Genomic DNA, 18,547 nt, shown 5'->3' on the forward strand with positions numbered 1-18,547 from the left:
TTCCCACGTCATTGCAAATGCCAACTCATCCCTAATATTTTATGCAACATTAATTATGCACATAACCCTCCTCCCTTACAAAACCATAGCATGGAACTCCTATGAGCGTCGGAGCTGTTACCGCCGCTAAAAACCATGCTAAAGGAGGGGATAGTGAAGGGCAAAAGAAATCAAACCCTCTTCCTGGCCCCTAATGGTAGTATCACAAAATTACCTGTAGGAGTCACCCATGGTCTAAGGACAGGGGTGACCAAGAATCACTCCTCTCACTCGGAGTGGCTGGTAAGACTTAGGTTGAGAATCTGGGGTGGGGTTGGGGGAGTCTGCCATAGAGTCCTAAGAGGGTTCATTGCCGCAGGGGGGATTGGAGGAGCTTCACAGAGGGATTGGAATCTTTGGATTACAGGTGGGGGAACCGGATGCTTGGGGTCCAGTGGGTCAGCTGTTAGGGGGCAAGGAAGGGGATCAAAATAATATCTTCTGTGTGGATCGGGGAGCTTGAAATCAGGGGGTTCCTATGGGCATCTTTAGCGTTTAGCACACACTAATGTAATTAGTGTGTGCTAATGTGGTAACGATTCTGCCGCGGTCAATGCGCCGAAGCCCATTCAATTCCTATAGGCTTCGGCACATTGACCGTGGCAGAAATGCTACCGCAGCTTTTTATAAAGAGGCCCTAAGTGCCGAATGTCGCTTTTAACTGCGCACGATAGCTGGCTGCGTAAAACCGGATACTCAATGCTGGTGCGTGGACACGGGCCGGCATTGACTATCCATGAAAAACGCCAGTGGCGGTTAAAAATAATGCTCATTGTCAGCAGATGAATTTCTACTAGAGAATGACACAGGGACAGATTTTTCCACGTCCCGTCCCCCCGCAAGTTCGTTTCCTGTTCCTGCCCCATTCCCTCAAGCTCCATCCTCATCTGCACAAGCCTCAAACACGTTAAAATAATTTGTGTTCGAAGCTTGTGCGGTTAAGGCAGAGCTCACAGGAACGGGGCAGGGACAGTGACAAAAGTCATGGGACGGGGACAAATTTGTCCCCGTGTCATTCTCTAATGTCTACCCCGAGTTTTACTTGGAATTATGTAGCCTGCTCTTAGTAACCAGCTACTTTTTCTTTTGTTTGTATATTTATTTTTTCTGTAGGAATATTTAAGGAGTCACAAATATGGCAACGCAGCTAGGAGTGATCTGTGGAATACGCTCTCTCAGGTAAAGCATGTTCGACCCCCGGCAACGTCAAGAAGACAAGACAGCTATAGCTGTGCGTGTAGCCAGAGGGTAGGAAGAAATAATTCATCGCTGAATCCCCAAGCCTTATAATAATATTTCAAAATTAACGTCTAAAAGAAAAAAAAACCACACACAAAAACCAAAACAGTGCTGGCGGGGCTGAAAGAGTGACAGGTTACAGGCTTCTAGCTTGTTTTGCTGTCAGCCAGCATGGCTCATTTTACTGGGATATTGTTCTGAGACTTGGTGAGGGAGGTTAATGGGATTGAATGTACTGCTCAAAACAGCAGCAGAGTATGAAATTCTTGCATGCATCTTTTCAAGGGAACACAACCCTGCCTTGCCATTTACCCAGTACAAGGGGAAAAAAAAAACAACCACCAACCAGGAACAGTTGAGTGAGCTGAAGAAAGAAGCATGGGGTGAAAATACCAGAACATGCAATTAAAAAGGCCGCAGGTGTTATGGCGCATATATAGTGATAGCTGTCTTCCCGCTATTTAAGCCTTTCTTCCCTTCTGCCATTGTAACGTTTAATTAAATTTATTTCTACTTGGTTTGAGCTAGGACCTTATTGTGTAAATGTAGAAGGACAAAGATCTTTCTGTGCTGGGTCCCTTGGGAGGTGTTGGACAGGCTGTAAATGGAACATTTGACAATACAGAAAGGTTCTTTCCACGTATAAACAATGTGTTGTTTTGAAGGCTTTGAAGAAGGAAGGGAAAGCCAGGAACATTGAGGAGGTAATGGATCAGTGGACGCTACAGATGGGTTATCCCGTTATCACCATTGTCAGGAACGAGACAACAGATGGCTGCATAACGATCACCCAAGAGCACTTTATTTACGACAGCGATGCAAAAATCAGAGACTCCAGGCTTAGGAATAACAGGTACTGCTATTATGCCAGTAATCAAAAGTGTTGTATTGTGGGCCCATGTGGTTGACTGAATTTAGCATCTCAGCCTATCATTTATCAAAGACTTCCCAAGCAAGTGGAGGAAATCTTCGATGGATTAAATCGCTCATTAGAGCAGCGTCTCGCAAACTGTGTGCCACGGCACAAATGGTGTGCCACGATTAGGGTTACCGACGCGATTTCGAGGATGCTTTTCAAAACCCGGACAAAGTGCAGTTTCTTGCACCAGTTTAGGCACTGAGCGTCAGGCTGTAGGAAAACCATGCCCTGCTGACCAGTGGCAAATTTAATTCTGATGTAATGGCCACAATTGGCAAATCCATCTCAACTTCCACCTCACCCCCGCACCACCTTAGCAAGCTGATCCTTCAAACGTAAACATGGATGCAGCCTTATCCTTAATGGTTAGTGAGCTGAGATCCTGGGGACCTGGGTTCAATTCCCACTGCAGCTCCTTGTGACCTTGGGCAAGTCACGGAACCCTCCATTGTTCCCCCCCCCAATTCCATAGATCAGGGGTGCCCAAATGGTCAATCGCGATCAACCAGTGGATCACAAAGGCAACGCGAGTTGATCGTGTTGCCTTTGCGATCTTGTTCTTCCTGAGCCAGGCCAGGCGTGTACAAGCGCCGGACCCACAAGCCTTCACCTCCAACGTCAATTCTGACGTCGGAGAGGAACTTCTGGGCTAGCCAATTGCTGTAGTGCCGATCGCTGCCTGGCTGGCTTGGAACTTTCTCTCCGACGTCTGAATTGACGTCAGAGGTGAAGGCTTGTGGGCCTGGCATTTGTACATGCCAGGCCTGGCTCAGGGAAGCAGGGGGAAATCGGTGTGGTGGCTGGGGGGAGCGGGGAAGCGGCCGCAGGGAGAGTGAAAGAATAGGGGAAGTGGAAGTTGGCGTGATGGCTTTGGGGGGCAAGGGGAAAGAGAAAGAAAGACAAGCAGGCAGGGGAAGAGAGAAAGAAAGATAGAAATAAAGAGGGGGCATGAGGAGAGAGAAAGAAAGAGAGACAGAAAGAAAAGGGGAGGGGGCAGAAAAAATGAAAGGCAGAAAGAAAGAAATATTGGATTTACAGAAGAAGAAAGTATAACTAGAGAGAAAGAAAGAGGCAGGCGGGGGAGAGAGAAAGACAGAAATAAAGAGGGGGCAGAGGGAGAGAAAAAAAAGAAAAAAGAAAAGGAGAGGGGGCAGAAATAATAAATATTGGATTTACAGAAGAAGGAAGTGCAACTAGAGAGAAAGAAAGACAGGGAGGCAAGCAGGGGGAGAGAAAAAGAAAGAAATAAAGAGGGGGGCAGGGGGAGAGAGAAAGAAAGACAGGCAAGCAGGGGGAGAGATTATGAAAGACAGGCAGGCAGGGGGAGAGAGAAAGACAGAAATAAAGAGGGGGGCAGAAAGAAAGAAATATTGAATTTACAGAAGAAGGAAGTGCAACTAGAGACTCAGAAATCACCAGACAAAAAGGTAGGAAAAATGATTTTATTTTCAATTTAGTGATCAAAATATGTCCGTTTTGAGAATTTATATCTGCTGTCTATATTTTGCACTATGGCCCCCTTTTACTAAACCGCAATAGCGTTTTTTAACGCAGAGAGCCTATCAGCATCGAGAGCAGCGCAGTGCTAAAAACCGCTATCGCAGTTTAGTAAAAGGGGAGGGGGTATATTTGTCTATTTTTGTATAGTTGTTACTGAGGTGACATTGCATATTTTAAAGTCACCTGCCTTGACCTCTGATAAAAACTCCGAATACAAATGATAATTAACATTTTCTCTGCGTACAGTGTGCTTTGTATTTTTTTAAAATTTTATTGTTGGTAGATCATTTTGACTAGGTCATTTTAAAAGTAGCTTGCAAGCCCAAAAAGTGTGGGCCTTAGATTGTGAGTCCACTGGGGACAGAAAAAGTACCTGGGTATAAAGCAGTGCGTAGCACTCTGTATGTCAAGTAGTGCTATAGAAATGATAAGTAGTGGGTGACACTGCGCCTGCGCATGAGGCTCCGTCCTCTTTCCACCCCGAGAAGGTTGGGATTGTTGGGAAATATGGCACCCGCTATGGTGCTTCCCTATGGAAAACGGTAAAGAACATTGAAATCAGCCTGCATGCAAAGTATAGGTGCTCCTTCTGTGGAAAGACAGACGAAGAGAAAAGCTGTGGGGATTTGGCCCTGTGGGGCTCCTGTACGAAGACAGTTGTCGGTAGCGCTTGGACATTCAACACCACCTCGGCTGTCACAGTGAAATCGGCCATTAGAAGAGTCAAGCGGTGACGCGTCAAAACCGCGCGAGACAATCATGCGCAGACAAAGCCAGGCCGACAATTGCACGCAGGACATCAGCGTGTCGGATTTAAACTCAATTTGAAAACGCTCCGAGGGGGTGGGTGGAGGGGAACCCTCCCACTTAACTTATTAGTGTTGGCGCTGCCGTTGGGGGTGTATTATAGGGGAAAAGCCTGTTTCCTCTCTAATGGGGAGTTCTCCCCCCACAACCCCCTCGGAGCGCTTTCAAATTGAGTTTAAATCTGGCATGCTGACGCCCTGTGCGCGATTGTCGGTCCGGCTTTGTCTACGCGCAATTGTCTCACGCGGTTTTAACTATGTATCGACTCAAGCAGTGGTGTAGTAAGGGTGACCGGCGCTCAGGAAGGTATAGCCCCTCCCTCTCCCTCTTTCCCGCCACGCCACCCCCCCTTCCCTTTCCCCGGACCTTTTTTTAACTTCTCTGGCATGAGCAGCAACCTTTTGACGTCACTTCCTAGGTGCGGGTCCTGTAAGTGACATCAGAGAGAGCGCCGATGCCGACGCGGGCGACAGCCTCACGCCGGGGAAGTAAAAAAAAAAGGTACGGGGAAGGCAAAGAGGGCGCGTGGCAAGGAAAGGAGCGTGGAGAGGAGAAGGGGTACTGTGCCTTTAGGAAGACAGCGCCTGGGGCGGACTGTCCCCCTCACTCCCCATTACTACTCCACTGGACTCAAGGAACTGAAAGACCAGTACAAAAATTCAACTTGCCATCACTATGTTGGACTGTACAGTACTCCTCCGAAACCCCCGCACGTTTTGAAAACCGCAAATGCAATTTTTCGCCTGTCAAAAAGCAGGAGAGGGCAACTGGGGCACCAGCAGGTGCAGTAAAACACACGCGGCGTGCTCCGACCGCCGCTTCCTGTTACTAAAGTCAGGCTACACCAATCAGGAGCTGATTTGACGCGCCAGATAGCGTGTCAAAGCAGCTCCTGATTGGTGCAACCATAATTTTAGTACAAGGAAGTGGCGGTCGGAAAATACCGTGAATTACTGAGTCCGCGATTCGCGAATTTGCGGGGGTTTACTGTACTTAATAAAATGTTATATGAAAAAAAAAAACAAAAAACGCTGAGTCGTAGCACTCAAGAAGACCTTTGAAATACCTGAGAAACTACCTTGGTTCCAGTGCATTTCAAGTGCCGGAAGTCATTGCACCTGGATTTCAAAATGTAATGGCGGGCTCCGCTCTCACCCAGGTGTGACGTGAGCTCTTTTGCTCAAGGAGGGGAAGGCAGTTTTCAGCCGGTAATTTCATATGGGCAAATTCAATCGAGAAATGGCTTGATATAAATGTAACTGTTTACCTACAGCAGACTCAATCCCAAGCGCTATCTGCTGCAAACAGAACTGGATTTGTTTCACGGTTGGGTGGGGAGAGAGTGTATAGGCAAGGGTCCAGATGTTGATAGGCTAAAAATGAGTTTTGGGGTAATTAGGCAAATGCTAGAAAACATTATTAAAACCTCTTCTCTGTTCACGAGGATCTTAAACTGGGAACGCTCGTACACAATAAAGTGGAACAGAATCATTTTGAAAGACATTTCGACACGGTCAGATGTTAATAGAGACAAGGAGGGCAGAATTTCTCATTGCTCTGATTTCCCGAGGTTAAAAAGATACCAAAGCAAAGTGTCGTCGATGGATCCTGCCCCCATCTGCAAAAACATTTCCGCCGAAGAGCTCTTGGCAGAGGAAGACTTTCAACATTTACCTACCCATCGTCCACTGAATTCATTCTCGAGGACAGGGTCATTTTTATTTAAAAACGTTTCTCTGTGAAGCTGGCAAGGTCGGTAGATTTTTCTTGTTTTAATTTCTGTGCATGCAGGCAGCACTTCGAAGGGTTTTGCAGAGTCAGATTTGTTCAGCCTGGCTAGTCAGGCCTGTATCTTTTGCCTTTTCTATCCTTTGGGAGCTGCTCAGTCTTGCTAAGAGCAGGTTCCTTGTACCAGCCGGGTCATCCTTCGATTGCATAGCTGGTTCCTGCTATTTGTATCTGAAAATCTCAGCTGGCCTGTCCTGTTTTCCACTTGCCTAATGTGCAATGCATTTGGAGGTCAGTTTTCAAGTAGCCTGAATGAGGGTTTTTTTCACCAGTATACCTAGTAATTTCAACTTGAGATTTTCCTACAAAGCCTATGGGTTAAACATATATTCATTCCTGGCGTGCAGGGAAAATATTTTAATTTTAAGGTTTATTTCCTTTCCTTGGAGATTTGTGTCATTTTTTTTTTTCTTTTTTTCATTCTGTGTGGCTGAGGTTCCCTGAGGTTGTGGGTTCAAATCCCATGCTGGGCAAGTCACTCACCGTATAAACTCGAATATAAGTTGAAACCCCCATATTTCCCCCCAAAAAGTAAGAAAAATGGTTGACTCGAATATAAGTTGGGCAGCTTAATATTCAAGTGTCCTGTCCTGCCAGAATCTGCACCAAGCGCCTCCTCCCTTCTCGGTAGGCTCTGCACCCAGCCCCCTTCCCTTCCTCCTCTGTCAGGCTCTCCATCCCTCTCCCTGCCAGGCACTGCACCCAGCCCCCTTCCCTCCCTCCTCTGTCAGACTCTGCACCCAGCTCCATCCCCCTCCCTGCCAGGCATTCCACACAGCCCCTTCCCTCCCTCCCAGACTCTCCACTCTGTCCCTCCTCCCTGCTGTGTTTATCATACCTCCTCTGCCACTGGAATCCTTGGTGGTCCAGAGGTATAGCCAACAGAAGCGAGCTTTCCGTGCTCCTGCTCCGCTGCTAACCTGATCGGTTGCCACCGCGAGTTCCGTCTACAGCAACTGAGCGGCACCGAGCAGGAGCGGGAATAAATTCATGTTACACCATTCTGAACTCCCCTGGGAGAACAATATAGAAAATTGAATAAAAAAATAGTATGAAAAGTTTCAGCCTCTGATAAGCAGAGCTGGTATTATGACATCATAATGCCTCATTCCACCAATAAGAGCCAACCTCATCAGTGATGTCACAATGCCTTGATTGTCCTATACTTAACTCACTTTCACTACATTTTGATTTCTAGAGTGGTTAAAGCTACAGCCTCAGCACTCTCAGGTTGTGGGTTCAAACCCACGCTGCTCCTTGTGACCCTGGACAAGTCACTTAATCCCCCCATTGCCCCAGGTACATTAGATAGAGTGTGAGCCCACCAGGACAGACAGGGAAAAATGCTTGAGTACCTGAAGGTAAACCGCTTAGGCTATAAGTGGCATATAAATAAAAAAAATTGTTTATTTACCGCACGCTAAAAACATCTTAACGTTCATACTTCCCCTTTTATAAAGCCGTGATAGGGTGAGATCGGGGCCGAGTCTGGAGTGCTTCTGCGCATGCGTGGATGCACTCCAGCCCCTGTCCGAAGAGACAAGGTTTGTGTGGGGCTGGGGCGGAACGGGGCGGGCCTAGGGGGTGGAGCATTAGTGCACAGTCATTGCCACCTATTTCGGAGGTGGTAAGGGCCCATGCAGTAACCATACGCTAACCATATAACACACTAAGGTGTAGGTAGTGAAATGTCAACGAGTTTTCATTCTACAGTGACGCTGCCCGCCGATTTAAAAATACAGCGGCCGGGATGAGGTGGGCGGGGAACTAGAGCCATAACTGAATCTTCTGCCCGCCTATGCACTACGTTCCGAATTCTGTATAGGACACCTGATCTCATTTTTGAGAATCGCACACGGGTGTCCTATATAGAATTGTGTCTGCCCTCATGGACAGACACCTAAACCCGCCTAACCGCCATGATTCTCTAACCGGCGACCATATCACAGGCGCCGGTTAGAGAATCGCGTTGCCACTGAGCTGATCGCGGCAAGGGAATTTCTCTGCTGCAATCAATTTAGCAGCCACAGCAGGGATCCTGTCCCCCCCCTTTAGTCATGCCCAGTTCCCCCTGCTGGAACTTCTGAAGCTGCCCACTCACCCCCAAATGTCCGCAGCAGGAGGAGTGCCCACTTCCTGACCCTCCCAAGCCCACCTGGACCCCACCAGTACCTTTTTTTCGTTGGGCAGCTGGAGGGATGTTTAGTTCCTCCAACCAGCAGGCCCAAATCCACAAAATGGCAGGCCTTCCCCTTCCCAGTGCATTGTGGGATGCACTGGGGAGGCGCCTAAGGCCCTGATTGGCCAAGGCGCTTAAGGCCCCTCCCATAGGAGAGGCTTTAGGTACCTGGGCCAACCAGAATCTTAGGCTTCTGTCCCAGTGCATTCTGGGATGCATTCGGAGTAGCTTAAGACTCCAATTGGCTAGATCTCTTAGGCCTAGCGGTTGATTAACAACCATGCAAAGCAGTGTCTACAATGTGGTTAGTGCTACGATACCACTTATAGAACCAGGCCCTAACTGATTAGTGCAGCAATGCCCATTCTTCATCCATTACATACCCCCTCCCATAAATTAGGAAAAATCATTACCGTGCACTATGGACTAAATTCTATAAATAGCACCCCAAAATTTTGGTGCCAAAAGAAGCGCTATATTCTATAAACCATGCTTAAAGTTAGGCATGGTTTATGGAATAGCGCTTATGCCCAGAAACCACAACTAGGCAGAGAGACCCTAATTCTCCTCCTCCTTTACAAAGCCACACTAGTGTTTTTAGTGCCGGCTACCGAGGTAACAGCTCTGACATTCATAGAATTCCTATGAGCGTCCGAGCTGTTACCACAGCAGCCGGCGCTAAAAAATGCTGGCGTTTGCTTTATAAAGGGGGGGGGTCTGTAATTACACATGGAATTACACCCATGACATGCCCATTTTCATCCCTTCCCCCCTTTTTTGACTCATGCGTAAAATTGAAGCGCAGATCCTAGACCTAAATTTGATATGCATGACCCCTGATTGATTCTAGTTGGCATCAATAATTTCTTATTAAAATGCCAATTACTGGTGCTAATTAGCTTGTTATTTAATTAAATTGCACGCTCAGTTCTTGGTGCTTTTTTATAGGGTTAGTGCTTGCAAATGGTAGAACTATTGCAGAGCACTTTAGTACATCCGGGGTTAGGCCATTTTTGCTGCATTAAGTGCAAGTTAGCACCTAACGCAGCTTTTGTTAAGGGATCCCTAGATTCCTATATAGTCTTCTTAGAATTGGAAAAAAGGGCAACTTCTGCAACCACTTGGGGGACGTTAGAAACCAACCCAGAACTCACCTTGCTTACAATTCATCACTAATGTTTTGACTTGGGGGTAATGGTGGACGTGACAATGAAGCCGACGGCACAGTGCGCAGCGGTCGCTAAGAGAGCGAATAGAATGCTAGGTATAATCAAGAAGGGTATTACTACCAGAACGAAAGAAATTATCCTGCCGTTGTATCAGGCGATGGTGCATCCGCATCTGGAGTACTGCGTCCAATATTGGTCGCCGTACCTTAAGAAGGATATGGCGTTACTCGAGAGGGTTCAGAGGAGAGCGACACGTCTGATAAAAGGGATGGAAAACCTTTCATACACTGAGAGACTGAAGAGACTGGGGCTCTTTTCCCTGGAGAAGAGGAGACTTAGAGGGGATATGATGGAGACTTACAAGATCATGAAGGGCATAGAGAGAGTAGAGAGGGACAGAAAGAGAGAGAGAGAAAGGGAGACAGAGAGAAATAGAGAGAGAGATAGAAAGAAAGAGAGAGAGAAAGAGAAAGAGAGATAGATAGAGAAAGATTGGAGAAACTGGGTCTCTTTTCCCTGGAGAAGAGGAGACTTAGAGGGGATATGATAGAGACTTACAAGATCATGAAGGGCATAGAGAGAGTAGAGAGGGACAGATTCTTCAAACTTTTGAATAATAAAAGAACAAGAGGGCACTCGAAAAAGTAGAAAGGAGACAGATTCAAAACCGATGCTAGGAAGTTCTTCTTTACCCAGCGTGTGGTGGACACCTGGAATGCGCTTCCAAAGGACGTTATAGGGCAGAGTACGGTACTGGGGTTCAAGAAAGGATTGGACAATTTCCTGCTGGAAAAGGGGATAGAGGGGTATAGATAAGAGGATTACTGCACAGGTCCTGGACCTGTTGGGCCGCCGCGTGAGCCAGCTGCTGGGCACGATGGACCTCAGGTCTGACCCAGCGGAGGCATTGCTTATGTTCTTATTTTTATTTGATGTGGGTGCTCTATTAAATAAGAATAAACTCTTGCTTAAGAGAGGGTAGTGCCATGTTCGTTCCCGGTGAACAGGAAATGTACGGCCACTTTCTTACCTTCCCAAAATGATGCCTCATTTAGATGTTAATTCTTTTTTAATGGCAATAATTGAAATACGAAAGAGCAGAGATACATCTGGTCTGTAGTCTTTGCTTGATAAATTACCAGCTGTAACCCATTTGACGTGCAGGTTGTTGTGTATCATAAAAACGTCCGTCTTCATGTCAAAACCTACCTTTGATAAAAGCATATTACAGATGTTTTCAGACTGGTTATTCATTGGTGATTTGTTTATAGGGTTGTGCGGCTTACAGATTCTCTTGTATCATTTTAAGACCTATTGAATGAATGCATGTCCGCCTTGGGAATTGTGCCAACGTTCGATTTCCTTTTCATAAATTAATATGAGCGATGCCATGTGTTTGGCAAAATGTTTTGTTGGAAGCCTTACAGAATATTCTCTATAATCATCAGTTAGTGTCTAACATACATCACTAGTGTTTGAGGAGAATTAACTCCTTCATGCCTCTCTTTACTGAAATACGGAAAGGTTTTGCAGTTATCATGTGGAAATTGCTAACCTTAATTTGCCGTAACTGCAAAACCTCTATGTTCCCAGCACTGCCATACAGTTAATACAGGGAAAATTTGCAATAGTGCATGGTAGATAATGAACAATGCACTAGAAAAAGTTCAAAGAAGAGCGACCAAAGTTAATAATGAAGCTTTATTTATATCCCGTCATAGCTTTTCAGTTCAAGACGGTAAACAGTAGTGGAAAAGTACAAAGTGGATAATGAACCTTTTCGGTTCTAGACGGAGCTCCTCTCGTATGAAGAAAGACTAAAAAGGTTAGGGGAGATATGATTGAAGGCCACAAAACCCTGAGTGGATCAATTTTTTTTTTTTTTTTTTTACTGCATCAAGATTTACAAAGACTAGGGGACACTCGATGAAGTTACAAGGAAATACTTTTTCACTCAGAGAATAGTTAAGCTCAGGAACGCGTCACCTGAGGAAGTGGTAAGGTTGCCAGGAGGACATGACCGGGGAAATCCGGATGTTTGGTAGCTCTATCTATGACATCAATATGTCTTCGTACCATCAGAACCCGATAATAACACACAAATCATTCAATCTTTTTTCTAAGGCGCGCTAACTGATTTAGCACCCGCTAAAGATTACCGCGCTCTAAATGCTAACGTGCCCATTATATTCCATTAGCGCACCTCAGTAAAAGGACCCCAAGGTTAGCGACTCCCATGGTAAACAAATAATGAAGCTTGTGATCAATACTGCAAGTTGAGTTCTTTTTCCTCCCTGTGTTCAAGGGCCCGATGCTAGCATTCAGATCCTTACACGACATGGGCTAAGTGATGGCTAATCTTCCTCTGTACGTGCCAAACCGGTCCCTCCGCTCCCAAGATGAAATAAACCTCAAAACGGCCCCCTGGTCGTGCCTTTCGACTGCAAACCGCCAAGCGACGATCCTACTCCCACTTCATACCGAGCCACTGGAACTGAGAGCTGTCGCAGATCAGATCCCTTGACGGACTCCTCAGCTTTAGAAAATCAATAAGAACGTACCTCTTCACCTAAACCCCTGCCGTTGACCGACGGACTACAAAGAAATGTACATTGGTACCAGAACCAGTATGGAAAACTTATATCGTAAAATCTTGCTGTGTAGCTATGGCAAATCTAACATGTAAACTATCTGTGTGTCAAATTAGGATAAAACTTGTACTGAAAGCCTTGTAAGGAGAACTATGGCAAATTGTAACCGGTAAACAGTATATTATGTCTATAAATATTAGAGCCCTAGTATGTGTCAGGTTAGGATAAAAACTTGTATCGAAATTATGTATGTTTAACCTGTAACCCATTCTGAGCTCTTTGGGGAAAACAGGATACAAATCGAATTAGATAAATAACACATGGCCCAATACCCCGAAGACACCAAAAAGGGAGCCCAAGGAGGCCTCAATGACGAGACACATCTCATCCTCACAACTACTTTATTGTGCCAATACCCCCGAAGAGCATCCGGAAAAGGTCCGGCTTCGTGATAATTGCTTGCACGCTTGGACCACCCCCATGCCTTCCAAGGCAACACTGACTTAGCTGCAGTCTGGCCTTGACCTCCACTCTTTGAAGGCCTCACTAAATCCCACCGCTCAAGCCCCAAACCGCCTTGCTAATCCTTCCCCCCCCAACATGCCGAGACCACCGAGGGAGATTCCTGGTTGTTTGGGGTACAAGGCAGGAACGATCCCTGTTCGCCATTGCCTGCTAAAGCATTGGGCTCAAAATGATGCTAGTGACTCCTAGTGGTAGACTCTTGCTACTGCTAGCTTCTCTCCCGTGCCACCAGATACTCACTGCAGATTACCCTCTGCCGTTTTGAATTGATTGATTGATTTCGATTTCTATCCCATCCCCACAGAAGCTCAATAGGACACTCAGAAATTTAAGGACATGATTAGTTAGAAAACAAGGAACTCATCGAAGGAAGCTTAGAGCGGGCAGAAGTGACTGGTGACCAGTGTTCCCGCTAAGCTGCGTTGACGTGCGCACGCGCACAAAATATTACCTCGCAGCGCACAAGTTTCTCGTCGCAGCGCACACAATGTAGAGCACAGTTCTTCAACCGCCGGTCCGCAAACAAAATCTTGCCGGTCCACGAAGGATTCGGTCCCCGCCGCAACGAAAGGCCGGCGTCAGCTGACTTGCAACTTCCTGTTGCAGTCGCTGTGCCGGGACTCCTGCCTTCGCCGGGACTCCTGCCTTCCACCGCGTTTGCCTCCTGCCTTGTCTCCGCACCTCCAGACCAGCAGCGGCAGCTGTGTATGCTTTTAACTTCGGCACAGAGCTGCCCCTAATCAATAGTTTAGCGCGGTTTCATAAGGCAGCCTCGGGGCCTTTGCTAGGCCGGCCCACATCGCATCATCGAAGCGGGCCGGCTATCAAAGGCCCCGAGGCTGCCTCATGAAACCGCGCTAAACTATTGATTAGGGGCAGCTCTGTGCCGAAGTTAAAAGCATACAGAGCTGCCGCTGCTGGTCTGAACTCTTGGGCCGCTGAAGGAGGGCAAAAAGCAGCTGTCCTGGAGGTTTCCCTTCCTCTCGCCTTTACAGGTTCCTTTTTTCCACCTTTTTTTTTTCCTTCAAACGGCAACGGGCCCCAGCATCGACATCAATCAAGTAAGTTCCACTGTCAATCAAGCGGTTCTGCTCGGCCAAAGCTTCCCCTGTGACATGAGCCACCCTCAGGGGAAAGAAAGTGACCCACAAAGGTGAGGGGAAGGGGGGCAGATGATGGAAGTTGGGGGGGGGGGGAGAGAGAGAGAGAGAGAGAAGGGGCAGATGATGGAATGGAGGAGATGAGAGAGAGAGAGAAGGGGACAGATGATGGAAGTGAGAAGAAGGGAGAGAGAGCAGAAGGCAGATGGATGTCAGTTGAGAAGGGAGAGCAGATGCTGAATGGAAGTGGGGAAAGAACACATACTGGATGGAAGGAGGAGATAAATAAAGGGGGAAGAAAATAGTAAGATAATGGAGGGGTGAGGGAAAGGGGTGACAAGCTGTGTGTAGACACAGTGAAAAGAGGGAAACGGGACTAAATAGTAAGAAAGAATTTAATTTAGATGGAGGCAGAAAATAGAGAAGGAAGACCAGAGAAGAAAAGGGAAGAGAGAGCAGAGAATGATCAGATCTGAGTGGAGGAAATGAGAAGAGAGATATGCTAAAAACCACAGGGGGGAGGGAAGGATAGAGATGCCAGACCATGAGGGGAACAGAAGGAAGATGATGGATGCTAGACCAAATTGGGGGGTGGGGGGGGGGCAGGAGGAGAGATGGCAGGGAAAGACAGACAGTGAATGGAAGGGGCAGATGCTGGACTGAAGAGACAGAGAAGGTTATCATGCTGCTGTACCGGGCCATGGTACGCCCTCACCTGGAGTACTGCGTCCAGCACTGGTACTTTAAGAAGGACACGGTACTACTCGAAAGGATCCAGAGAAGAGCAACTAAAATGGTTAAGGGGCTGGAGGAGTTGCCGTACAGCGAAAGATTAGAGAAACTGGGCCTCTTCTTCCTTGAGCAGAGGAGATTGAGAGGGGACATGATAGAAACATTCAAGGTACTGAAGGGAATAGACTTAGTAGCTAAGGCAGGGAGAACGAGAGGGCACTCTCTAAAGTTGAAAGGGGATAGATTCCATACAAACGTAAGGAAGTTCTGTGGTAGAAAGCAACATATTTATTTGGCTCATAACTTGCTGGCGCCCGATATTTTTAGCTCACAGTGAAAAAAGTTTGCTCACAACACCCGCCCGCTTAGAGGGAACACTGCTGGTGACTGCTCCTACCATATGTCCTTGTTCAATCAAATCATATACTTTGTAGTCTTATCAATATCACATCAAGGGCTATCCATAGATATTGGTTTTACTTGTATGGACCTTCAGACTACCACCGGACCAAACATTCCCGGTAGCTGAAACCTCTTCGTCGGTCCAACCTTTATTAATTATTCATAAGAACTCGTTTTCTATTTTTTTCTTATTTTGTATAAAATTTTCATTTGAATTGAAGGAATATCACTTAGCTTATCGTGATCTCTTCCTGGTTGGTCCTGGGAAGGGGAGGGGACAGTGACGCCTTCATGAGATGAGGGTTAGGGGCTGGATGGGGAGGATGAGTGATGTCTTTGGGGTTGGAGGGCTTGACTGTGGGGGTTCAGTGATACTTGTGAGGGTGCTCCCAAAGGCACAAATACCTTGAAGCTGGTGCCTTTAAGAAAACTCTCCAGAATTTCTGTTGTGTGTTATCAGCCCGATGTCCCAGGGAGGAAAAACAAAGCCAGCTCAAAACTGGCGTTATATTACCGTGAAAAATGCAGTTTGTGGAATTCTACCCAAGCTGCATTATTCAATTTCCATATTATTGAAGTGCTTTGCCTGTATTTGCATGCTTTGCATCTCATTTTAGGTAGCCTAGGGTGATCTACAGTGAAGGGCACGATGGTCAAGTGTTACGTGATTTTACTGTTTAATATACATTAAGAGAAAAATACAGTACGGTGAGTTATTCCCCTAACACTGGTTAGTAATTACCCCCTAGTAGTGACTTTAAAAGAAACCTAAGCAATATTTTAAAGTGTGAAATGTGTTTGCCTGTCTCCTGACATTTTGCTTTGATTTATTCTGATTGACCTGTGATTGCTGCTATTAAGGAGAATTAGCTCCTGTCTTTGCTTCTGTTTCTGCTCTCTTGCAGCTACCTGTGGCAGGTTCCATTAACGTTTGCAGTAGGAAACGCAAGTCACATCTCATCGGAGGCAATTATATGGGTGTCTGACAAATCAGGTGGGAATGCACTGGCCTGTCTGCGAACATTGATCAAATATAATTGTGTTTCACTGGGCTCCTTCCTCTAGAATGCCAAATACTTCATTCACACTTGCTTTGGGCTACTTAAAACCGTCTCCACAGAAAGACGGCGTCTGATAACAGGGTGCTCCGAAAGCGAACTCTTGACTGTAGCTTTTCAGGACTAGTGAGGAATGAGATGAAAATGAAATATATCTGTGGGGCAGGTATTCTACAGCTTTTTTTTTTTTTTTTTAAATCTGGGATCGCCTATCATTATTGGATAAAATCCCTCCCGTACCTGGTGGAGTCGGCGTAGATAAATCATAACCGCCGTAAGAAAAGGAATGAGTGAAAACACTGCAGAATAACAGATAAAATATTGATGATTTTCCACTTGCCACGGCAGTAGCTGAACATCCTGGGGGAAAAAACGGATATTGGTCCTAGTGAATCCTAATGAGTAAAATGCCACCGTCATTAGGAAGCTGAACGGGAGCTTCCTGGGCTACTGAGTTAAGTTGACACAGATTGATCGCCCTAATATGAATGCCCTTAAGAGAAGTGAGGCAGCACAGACTGACTCCTGTAATAACGCAATTGCTGTTTTCAGGAGCTGTGTCAGACGGCTCTGGATAAGATATTTCCACTGTGCTTGATTCTAATGGGGTCTGGCTCTTCTTGAGCTGTCGCACGGCTCCTGATGGTTCTCACTCTTCACCATCAAGGGAAGTAAAGTCTGCATGCTTTTGTTTCCAAAGATGCTGATCACTGCAAAAAAAAAAAAAAAAATTTTTTTATTCTTATTAGAATTCATTTATCGCCTTTTCCTTATAGTTTTCTCTCTCCCTCTCCCCCTCAGTGTGTGTGCGTGCGTCTGTCTATGACAGACGCACGCACACACACTGAGGGGGAGAGGGAGAGAGAAAACTATAAGGGATCTTCAAAATGTTTCCGCGCTTTTATTATTTTTTTTTTTTTTAAACACTATTTATTAAATATCTGGAAAGCAAATTATACCACTTTTCCACACAATCGCCCTATTTTGAAATGAATTTTTCCCAGCGTCCTACTATAACCAGGGCAGGATTAATTCGTCGAGGGCCCCTAGGCACATAAGTACACTGGGACCCCTGCCCCACCCCACCATGCGCCCAGGCGGAAACAGGAAGCTACATCAGAGGGAAGCTTTGGGCAAGCAGCACCGCTTGCAAAATTACAGTTCCCGTTGCCTTTCTTACCTGCGTTGCTTGCTTGTCTTACTTTCCGTCAATTGGGGGGGGGCACGTTGCTGATCGGGGGGGGGGGCCCGTGTTGCCGATCGGGGGGGGCCGTGGCCCATGTTGCTGATCGGGGGGGTGAGGGGCCGCATTGCCGATCGATGCTGGAGGGGGCCATCGCCGTTTGAAAAAAAACAATGTTGATGCTCTCCTTCATCGGCCCCCCCTGACCATTTCTGGCCCTAGGCACGTGCCTACTTGGCCTATTGGTTAATCCTGCCCTGACTATCACGCCCTCTTACCACTTCTTCCGCCCCCAACCTTTTCCGGTGAAAATATGAAAGTGCGGAAACATTTTGAAGAACCCTCGTATTTAAAGAAAACACAACATGTTAGGGGTCCAAATTCAGCCTGATTTAACCTGGGCATCTACCCAGTCAAATCACATTGACCTGGTTCAGCACTGATATTCAGTGGCATTTACATAACATGGCAGCTTGCTTTCTCTTTTACAAATACAGGCAGTCCCCGGTTTACGAACGCTCGACTTACGTCAAACTCGTGCTTACGAACCGGGATACAGCCCCTTCTTCCTTCCGTCTTATCTAAACACAACCCTCCTCTTCCCTTCCGTGTCCCAAATTCATGCCTCTCACAGGTGTCTACCTCCTCTGGCCGGCTCCGGTGGCTTCTGCACATGGTCTCCTGGTCTTCTGAAAGCTGCGATCGGCAGCTCGTGCATGCGGCCTGCTGACCCTGAAGTCTTCCCTCTGACCAGACATCAGGGGGAAGGCTTCCAGGTCACTGGACCCTGTGCAGGAGCCACCGATTGTGGTTTTACGAAGACCAGCGGACCTTGTGCAGAAGCTATGAGCGTTGGGAGCAGCGCAGAGCATTCAGCACGCCGGCCTGCGCTAAAAACCGCCATCACAGTTCTGAGCAGGTTACATAGCAACATTCATAATAGCTAATGTCAAACAAATATTCAACATTCAATTAAAACATACTAAAATGCACACTTTGTCTTCTGTTTACTATATATATGGAAACTTACAAAAACCAGGCCTGCCTGTCAAAAAGTCAAGAAAAAAATCAATTCATTTATTTTCCCTCTCAAATAACATAGGCCTAGATTCACTAAACTCACCGATCTGAGCGATCCGTGGCGAGTCTTGCCGGGCGACCGATTCACTACAGAGTCCTCATGCAAATGAAGTGATCAGATGCACGGCCCACAGCTGCAGAGCGATCCAGACGCATGCGCAGACCATCCTCTTTGCCTGTAGATGTGATCCGCGCCAATATACCGAGTAATCAGTGCCTGTATCCAGATTTGGCCT

At 46.7% G+C, this 18,547-nt stretch overlaps 1 protein-coding gene across 1 annotated transcript in view; it reads left to right on the plus strand.

The window, feature by feature from the left end:
* TRHDE (thyrotropin releasing hormone degrading enzyme) overlaps nucleotides 1-18,547 on the plus strand; it is a 404,597-nt gene that overhangs the window by 288,175 nt on the left and 97,875 nt on the right. The window contains exons 8-10 of the mRNA XM_033951769.1: nucleotides 1,153-1,218; nucleotides 1,944-2,131; nucleotides 15,896-15,984. Coding sequence (XP_033807660.1) covers nucleotides 1,153-1,218; nucleotides 1,944-2,131; nucleotides 15,896-15,984 — 343 coding nt within the window. The remainder of the gene's footprint in view (nucleotides 1-1,152; nucleotides 1,219-1,943; nucleotides 2,132-15,895; nucleotides 15,985-18,547) is intronic.

Source organism: Geotrypetes seraphini, chromosome 7 (genome assembly GCF_902459505.1).
Source record: "Geotrypetes seraphini chromosome 7, aGeoSer1.1, whole genome shotgun sequence".
In the NCBI taxonomy this organism is placed as follows: Eukaryota; Metazoa; Chordata; class Amphibia; order Gymnophiona; family Dermophiidae; genus Geotrypetes; species Geotrypetes seraphini.